General features: G+C 45.9%; 1 protein-coding gene across 1 annotated transcript in view; it reads right to left on the bottom strand.

Annotated features, from left to right (window-relative positions):
* The window catches only part of si:ch73-211e3.1 (mastermind-like protein 2), a 64241-nt gene continuing 54642 nt past the window's right edge, over positions 1 to 9599 (bottom strand). Inside the window, exons 3-5 of the mRNA XM_028973303.1 lie at positions 3288 to 3398; positions 2284 to 2356; positions 1 to 2158 (exon numbers count right to left, since the gene is read on the bottom strand). Of these exons, the coding sequence (XP_028829136.1) occupies positions 1107 to 2158; positions 2284 to 2356; positions 3288 to 3398 (1236 nt within the window). The 3' untranslated portion in view covers positions 1 to 1106. The remainder of the gene's footprint in view (positions 2159 to 2283; positions 2357 to 3287; positions 3399 to 9599) is intronic.

Below are 9599 nucleotides of genomic sequence, written 5' to 3'. Positions count from 1 at the left end.
TTCATATTTAAAAAAAATTTATTCAGTTCTTGTAACCAAACAGGAAACAAACACACTTGTCTGATGCAATATGTGATACATGATTGTATTAAAGGAACCACAGCGAGCACATCTGAGTGGACAGAAAATGGGCCATGAAAGAAGGTGGAACTGCATATAGTCACAATGGTGGTATAAAAAAAAAGATGTGCACTCCAATATAACCATCACGAAGAAAGAACGCCAGAAAGAAAGAAAAAGAAAAGAAAACAAAGATACAACACACTGGGTCAGACTGGAGTACCAGGAATCGAGTTATGTCAAAAACATAACAAATATTTCAACATTGTAATACACAGTATTACTGGAAAGAAACTAATTGTATTGTCTTGCATAATTCAAATTACAATAAGATTTTGCTAGTGAAAAACCAATTTCATTTGTATGCTATAACACCCTTTTTTTCCCCTTACAGCATTGCATGTTTGTATTGTTTCCCATTTTAATAGTTATTTACAAAGGACATTAAAGAATTTATTTGCAGAAAGGAAGTATAAATATGTTTACTTCTCTTTTATATATGTTACAGTTTATGGAAAAGACGAAAAACAAAGTATATTACAAAATATTTTACTATGTACAGTACAAATCCCTTTGGGAGCAGCCCCCAGGCGAGACTAATTGGAAATGTGAGTAAATACTACCATGGCAACTGCCAAGCAACATCCTCCAACCCTCACTGGATCGACCGCAATTGCAAACACCAGAGTTGCCAAGTCCGCCAAGTGCTGCCAACCGCAGTGTAACCGGGATCTTAGCAATGGTAGACAGATGAAGATCTGAAATCACGGTGACGACACAGGATCGAGCGGAAGGTGTGGATGTGAACCGGAGATGATCTCCTGGAGGGTGAAGTGTTTGGTGACCTCGCTTGTTAGATTCCACAGATTGTGGGTTACATGAGCGTAAAACCCTGTGACCTTGTGGTTAATGGGGCCTTGGCATGACTACCTGTGTATCGTAGCCCCACCGACAGCATACGGTGGGGTCAACTGAGGGTGGAGAACCTTACAGGAATGTTTTGACTCCGCCCCATATCGGTCTGCACCTCCCACTACTGAAAGAGTTCACATCTTGGCCTCACAGCTCGAGTTCTGTTCCAGGCAGTCTATTATATTAAAACTGTTCAGCCAGTCCTCGTTGGAGCCCACCAACGTGTCTATGAAGTCCACCTCTCCAGCTGGACCCCCACCCGGCCCTCGAGTCCCCACCGACATCCCTCCATTGCTCTGGTACTGAGGCAGGAAGTCATAAGGAGGCATTTTGTGTCCCGGGTTGGGTCCAGGACCATAGCCCTGCAGAGGGTTTTGTTTGTTTGAGGAGGAGGAGGATGGGTAGCTGGGTGGAGCCATGCCGTGGGATGGGTGGTGCATCATGGAAGGTCCTCCAGGCTTCATCACAGCCATGGCTGAAAGAGGCCCGTCAAGTCGGAGGTTTTGCTGGGCCATGGGAGGCATGGGCTGTCCCGCTGGAAGCTTCTGTAGCTGCCTGCCTGCCATCCCAGGGGTCATCTGAGGAGGAGTTGGCCGGGCATTTGCAGTCTGGTGAGGGCCAAAGCCAGCGGGCATGCCCATGCGTAAGCTTTGTTGGGCAGGGTACTGGGGGGGTCCACCACAACCTGGAGCTGCGCCCATGTTGGCGAAGCTGTGCTGGTGGTTGCCAGGGTCCATGGGGGTCATCGGACCCTGCTGGTGCTGCCAGACTTGGGACTGCGTCTGCTGGGGTTTGAAGATTATGCGTGGTGGGAGAGTACCGCCCTGATTCAGGGCCTGCCGGAGGTGCTGGGTTGGCACCGATCCTCCGGCCATCGCCGGCCCAGGCATCCGGGCGGCACCGTGACCCGGATGTGATGTTGGCTGTCTTGGAAGACCACCCATTCCCATCATGCCCTGGCCCGGGCGCATCAACATGCCAAAGTCTTGTTGAGGATGATAAAAGGGCTGCTGTTTGGAACTGGGTGCTCCTGTGAGACGATTCGTGTACTGGCCCACCTGACTGATAGGGCCCGGCGGGAGACCTATGCGGCCAGCAGGCATGGGGCCATGGGACAACATGGCGGGGGTTGTTTGGGGGCCTCCCATTTGGTAGCTACATTCAGGGGGCAAAGGTCGCCCTCCACCTGTAAGAAAAAAACATAACATCAATTCCAACGAATCCAATGGGCTTAAAAAATGAACAGTGTGGTTATATATCATATCCATGGATATCAGCTATGCTACAGTTACAATGATACTAATAAAGTACCTTGGAATGGTGCCACCTGTTGGCAGTCTGGCATCTGCGCTCCATTCATCTGCTCCATCTGCCTTTGTTTCTCCTGGGAGAGAGAGGAAATCTTCACTAAGACTGTACTAAACCACCACCGGCACACAAAAACACGATGTGTGTCCATGCTTAACATGCGACAGGCACCGATGACAGAAGTCCACATGACAGTTTATTCTAGTAACATTAGAAGATTGTTTTTGATGCATTTTAGAATTTATTTAATGCATACTTTATGTAGAACGTTTTTAAATTCTTAGAAAAATTTAAACACGTTTGAAGAACAAAATTTTTTGTAATGAATAATATAACATAGGAAATTAATATGGGTCATTATTTATGACTGAAAAAAATCCTACAGTCCAGAAAAAGTAGTTAATTGGAATAAATTTAAGTTCTGGTCACATTTGACCCAAGTTATACATGAAATAAATTATAAACAGGTTAATTATAAACATTATTTTGTAAATCTATATTTCATGCAAATATACCTCCCATTGCATCATCAGTCAAAATAACCCCTTTTTCGGTTCGGTTCATAATTACCAACATCAGGCAATGTGGTGCATGGTGTATGATGTGTATCACTGCCAATCAACTCCCACAAGGTAAATATGCAGTTGCACCAGTGAAATACTGGGCTGTGCCAAAAATCATTCGTATGATATTGATTTCTGAGATGTAATTAAAAAAAAAACAACACTTTTTGCATTTACAGGTCACATGATGTTGTAGAACACATGGCGTGGTACGTCCAGAGGGACACAATTTTATTAACATTTCAGAAATATTGATTGAGTCTTGCTCAGCTTATGATTCAGCTGTTATTACCCAGTGGTGACACTGACAGTGATTGACAGGGTGATTTGATGGCCAGTTCCATGTTATTGTATTGTACCCCTGCACTGTGAAGTGTAGTGTATTGTGCCATTAGCCAGCACTAAAGAAAACACACACACTCACACACACTGTGAAGAACTCACCAGATGTTTGCGCATCAGCTGGTTCTTCAGGAGCATGCTGTTGTAGCTGTTGCCCTGAGGTGGGCGTGGCATGCATGAGGGGTCGTGGAGACGAGCCACCATCTCTGGATCCTGCGAGTGAGAGAGAGGGGAAAACAAAGAGGGGGGCGGGTCAATCTCCACTCACATTCCGTTCCCAAATTTGGCTGTTCCTTTTGCAGACGGACACATCGGCCTGAATATCACCTCAAAAAATGGCCATAATCCTGTAAACATAACTCTACATGAAACAAGAATTCCACATCAAGTATCCGAGATCAAACGGCCGCCTCCTCCCTCTCCTCGTAAATAACTGCAAATACCTCTGGACTCTTGTCCATTTCCCAGGGACGGTGCTGTTTGTTTGTGTTGGCCCCAGTGAAGACCTGCCTCCCCCCCTCTCTCCTCCTCTCTACGTACTCTCAAAATCCGCCAGGCATTCCCATTCCCACAGTGGGGGTGCCCCCCCCCCCCTCCCCTCATGAACGCCCCAGCATTCCCGTCCCCACCTCTGGAGTCTCTGGGCTCCCTGCGGGAGTTTTGATCAGATATGCAGCACACACTGACGTGGAAAATAAAGCAACTTCTTTCGAACTCCGTGGCCATTAAGCCAACCAAGAACAACAAGATCTACATTCATTTGTAAGGAAGGGTTGAGAAAAGCACCTGTCATGTGTTCCATCTGCTGTGGCTGGTAATGGATTAGAAAAAAACAACAACATTTGACAGTATCCTCAGGTAAACTCTCTTGACAAGCTGCTAGATTCTAAAAATTAAATATGCACCAAGCTTCCCGCCCGGGCACGAGAAGCCAACATAACCAGCTGCTTTTGATCGCGCTAATGCGTGGACAATGCAAGTAATCCGACACACAGAGCAGACATTTCTGCATGTGTTGGTAATCACCTCCGGTTGGATCCGGCACTGCTAAGGAACAGCATCCCGTGGGGAGTGCAGCCAGCGCGCTGCGAGGGGAATGAATGGCTTGTCAGCACCGGTGTGGGTAATGGCTATTGATCCCGTCCTGGCTCTGCTGGGTTGAAATGAGCAAAAGAGGGGAAAAAAAAGCAGAGCGTGTCTCTGCGTTTCACGAGCGAGGCCGCATTTGGCCGTGATGTTTAACGCTGTATGCCAGGTCAAATCAGTGCGAGTCACAAAACACTGTTGAATCACGCATGATTGAATAATAAGGATACTTCATCCTTTAATAACTTTACAACATATCAACCAATTGTTCCAGGTAAGCCCCATTTACTCTCAGTGTCCTCCAAACACAGAAGATGCAACTAAATAAATTAATCAATAAATCCCAAAACACAAATGGTGTGAAATTCTGGGCATACCTCTGTCCTATGATTTTTATTTATTATTTATCGCCACTAGATGGCGTACTGGCACTCAATGAATTGAATCGCTTGGAACCCCCGTTGCCAAGTATGCAAATTTTTACACAAATGTTTTTTTTTTTTTAAATGCTAATTTCTGGCAGTCATGGCAAACTAAGAATCAAATACATTCTGTGCAACATGACAGTCAGATGCGTGTAATCAATTTCTTACAATTTCTTACAAATCTTACAAATTTCTTACAATTTACAAAGCAGGTTACAAGAAGGAAACCCACTGAGGCCGAATGCGCGACTGAAGCTTACAGCTCAACTGAAGGAAGATTTTATGATGTGGGATTCTCCACCATCACCAGTTTCATCGGTTATGTCCCTATCATACTCAGACAGCTGGCTGACCTCACTTCCGGGGACAGCAGGCCAACCCAAACAAGGTGGTTTGTGCCACCAAGCTCCCTGGTCTGTCCAACTTGCTGGCTGCTCCAGAGGATTTTCTCAATAAGGGACAGCAGGCCACGGTAGGAAGTCACCTGTTAATGTGCAGCTCTTTTAGAATGACTTCTCAGTTTAGCTCTCTTCAGTATTTTCTTTCCAAACATAGGAACAAATAGACGCACCCATTACATCTTGTGCTCGTTGAAAAGAGTTTTTCTTTCAAAAAGTGCATTTAAAATGTAAACCAATGTAAACGTACAGGAATGTACAGATTTATATCTAACCAAAAAAAAAAACATCTCTGCATAGCAGGTCAGCTTCCAGAAGTCACCTACATTAGAAAAAGGGTCTTTGTCCACCTCCAAAATTCCCATGTAGCAACATTATCTGCAGATAATGTTTGCCTGTGCGCAGCACGCATTATATTGCAGTTTTATAGCCTGCACTCCAGGCAAAAGAGTCAGGTGTAATTACAGGCTTATGTGCACGAACGGCTACCAGTCTTGGCCGCCGCGCAGCTTTTTCAGCCCACCTTTGCAGAATCCTGATAGAATTATAGGCCCTGAGCTGGCTGACGTGGCCAGTGTAAACAGCAGGGTGCGATTGCGTGCGGAAGATAAGGCGGCTTCCCCTTTCTCTCTGTGAGAAATTAGACAACGAATCCAGCCACATTCAAAATAGATCCTTCCAGAAACCTATGTGTAACTATAAAGGCTGATTTAAATGTGGAATGGTTTAGGCACGGAATGGGACATCAACTGGCCATAAGATTATTAAATGATCACGTTATTTCAATTAACGTGAAATACACAGATATCTCTGATTAAACCAAAATTATGGAGAATGGCAGATGCTCAGATGCACCCGTGGAAACGGTTGAAAAACAGTCCACCCTGGCAACGCTGCAAATTGGCCTGCTACAGCGAAGGTTACTAACGTAATCTTGCAGCACAACAAAAGAGGAACAAGCCAAGTTTACCCTCATTAGAGCTACCGGAGCTGTGAGAATTCTCAGCCCCCTCCACGTGACGCGGTCGCCTGTTAAACCTTAATTTGATTTACACAGCACGCCTGTAATATATGCTCTCATTTATGCATCATGAGTAGCTCATATTTGTGATTCATATGACATGAGCGCATGCTAACTGGCAAAGTGGCCCTGACCTCTCGGGTGACTTTGTCCATGACATGCAGCAATTTACAGGGGCAACGCACTTTCGCTGCTATTTCTTACATCCAGTATGTTATTTCAGACACTGTAAGGACATTATCTTACCGGAGAGAAAACTGTGAGTGACATTATGATCCACTGGCAGAGTAGATAAGTCTTTTATCTTGAGGAGGATTTACAGGACAGGATTTATAATTGTGTTTTTTTTTTTTTGCATTTAAGTCAAAACGAACATATTTCATGAAAAGAGACATGCTTTTGGCCACTTTATTAGAAACACTTACCATGTATCTACACTCTTTGGCCACTTTATTACAAACCTGTCTATCAAATGTGTAACTACACAACCCCTCTGCTACGTTCCCTCCACTGGCTCTCAGTAGCTGCACGCATCAGATTCAAAATACTGATGCTGGCCTACAAAGCCAAACATGGAGTAGCACCATCCTACCTCACAGCCCTCATTACACCTCGCACTGCACCTCGTATACTCCGAGCCTCCAGTACTGCTCGCCTGGTCCCTCCATCTCTGAAGGTAAAAGGAAGACACTCAGCTAGACTCTTCTCCGTCTTGGCCCCTCGGTGGTGGAATGAACTTCCCCTCGAGGTCAGAACAGCTCAGTCACTGAGTATCTTCAAACGGCAGCTCAAGACCTTCCTCTTTAAAGAATATTTAGATTAAATAGTAATTTTCTTGTTGTCGAACTTGTGTACAGAATCTACAACAGAGTGAATTAAATAGATGTTTTCATAGTTGGGGTCCTCGTGAACCGGAATTGATCTCTTCATCAACGGTAACTTTAACATGTTGTAAGTCGCTCTGGATAAGGGCGTCTGCCAAATGCCGTAAATGTAAATGTGTACCGTTACACATTTGCCAATCACTGCTTTAAGTGACTGGTTTTAATGATTTCAGTCAGATAATAGATGCTGTTTCACACAAGTGACTGGATTGATGACCCTGAGAAGTTGGGGCATTGTTAGCGGAACTTTTTTTTTTTTATCACTCAGCCTCACGACCTCTTTATTATTGACTGTATACAGATACTGAAGAAAAGCAGCAGATGATGCTGTCACCAGCGTGTTCGACAGAAGACGCTCTGTTCTTTAGAAGACTGCTTTGCACAAAACATTTATTTTGGGATTATGGTCTCATCACATCCATTTAGAGAGACTCGCTGTCCTAGTAAGATTTTGAAAAATGACTTTGATGTTCTTCCTTAGTGATGCTACCATAAACCCATTTTTCAAGGTTGCAGCTAGCCTCAAAAACCACACATTCAAATTCTAAACAGGAAATATTGTCGTTCCATATGCATGTCTTTGGGACCAACCGAAGAAATGTAACGGACACCCATGCAGGGACCCAGGTCTCCTTGTAGCTCCAACACCATGCTGGAGAACAGGGGTCTCACTCATTTACGTCAAGGGACCCATGATGGCATAGAACAGGAATTCCATTACACTTAATGTGAGAGGGAAAATCACGGACCCCACTGGCACTTCGCTGCGGACCCCACTGCCCTAGAGGATCAGCCGGTTTTATTGTTGATAGATGTCAAGGCGATTGAGTGTCAGATCACAGCATAGATAGAGATTCATTTAAAGGGACTCTACGGTGATTTCATCTAAAACAAAGAAACGAACTGGGAAAAAAAAGGTATTCTGGTATGAACATTTTATTTAATCTGGAAAGGGTCAGGTGCAAATCGTCTCTGCGTTCTGCGAAATTCAAAGCAGACCTCAGATACCCACAGCAGAGTCAAGTGTGTGTGCGCTTCCCAGCCCATGAAGTTTAATTGCCATGGGAAACTGCCACAACCTGGCATCGCAGGGACAGTGATGAAGAGCGCTAAAGTGGAAGAGGGAGGGAAGGATGGATGAACGTGGGAGCAGTGTGTGTGTGTGTGGGGGGGGGTGCACTTTCTGCAGTGGTGTGCAAGTGTTTGCCAGTTAGTGAGTAAAGTGAAGTAGCTTTGTCATGCAACTCCGTGTGACCTTGCCTACAAGCTGCGAGCCGGAGCGAGCAAGCAAAAGAACAGAGGGATGGAGAAAGAAGGGGGAAATTGGGGCAGTGAACAGGATGGAGGGAGGGAGAGAGAGAGAGAGAGACAGGGACACTCACGGGAGGAGGGGGGGCGCAGAGAGCTGGAATCGATCCAGCTGTCAGAATGGCAGCAGACTGTAAGCAGTTTGATTGCAATTACGGAAAGGCTTTTTATCTCCGCGGCAACGCCCCCCCCCCCCCCCCCCCCCCCCCCTTCAGGATGTCACCCCCCCCTTCCTCCCCGCAGCAACTTTGTTTATTTAAGCCTAATGCAGTTCAGGCTGGTCACGATAGGTGACAATAATGGCCTGAGCAGCATTTAATGGATGGAGATGTTTGCTTTGGTGCACCGAGGGAAGGTACCGGACATTGTGTGTTTATCCGTGAGTGTGTGTGTTGCATGAGGAGGGTGTGGGTGAGGGGCATGTTGTGTGGCGTGAGGATGTTAATGAATGTGACGCCTGACCTACTTCCACAGCGCCAGACACATCAGACTCTCGCTTTCTCTTTATTACCCATCCCTCTCCTCCTCTCTCTTCCTTTGCTCCAGCCAGCCTTTCCTGCCACCCTGTGCCATTTCTACACAATTATCTGCGCACAGCACTCTAAATTCAAGAGCTTTTGTCTACAAAAAGCCCCAAAATCTGGTCCTGAATGTACAATATCCAGACGTCTGAAGATAGTGAGCGGAGGGAACCCGCTCTGTGCTTACGGGGCGAAAAAGAGACAGATTTGGGTGAGATTTAACGCTCTCCTCTCCTTTCGGAAAGAAAAGGTGCACACAGCCCGCTCGCGTGTTCTCTCCCTCTCTACCCCTCCAGCCTTCTCCCTTTGAAGGCTGTAAACCATCCTGGGACTCTTTGAAGCACCGCCTCAAATTCCCGGACTGTTCCTGGCATGTTAACCCCCCTCCCTTACACAAACACACACAAATGAGGAAAAGGAGTCGAAGAAACTGGAAAACAATTCTACACGGCCATACGCCCTCCTCTGGATAATTAATAAGACACACAGGCATTTCTAGATGAGCGGTATAGCCAGTGAATTAAGATCAGTTCCGTTTAATAATAAGGTGTGTGGCAAGATCTGAGACTGCGGGAGGGGGCGGGGCAAAGTATAGCGTCGAAGGAGTACAGTAACGGTACCGTACGGGGAAGGTGACGTTAATGGGACTGGACCACCACACTGAATCAACCCCCCGCGGCCTTTGGCTCATATTTGGCGGATCGTTTCACAAGAGATGGTTAAGCTTTGAAATGCACGCTCTCTCTCTCCTCGCTGTACACCCCTGCAAAC

The sequence above is a fragment of the Denticeps clupeoides genome, chromosome 1 (assembly GCF_900700375.1).
Source record: "Denticeps clupeoides chromosome 1, fDenClu1.1, whole genome shotgun sequence".
NCBI lineage: Eukaryota > Metazoa > Chordata > Actinopteri > Clupeiformes > Denticipitidae > Denticeps > Denticeps clupeoides.
This window is presented reverse-complemented; position numbering and strand designations above follow the sequence as displayed.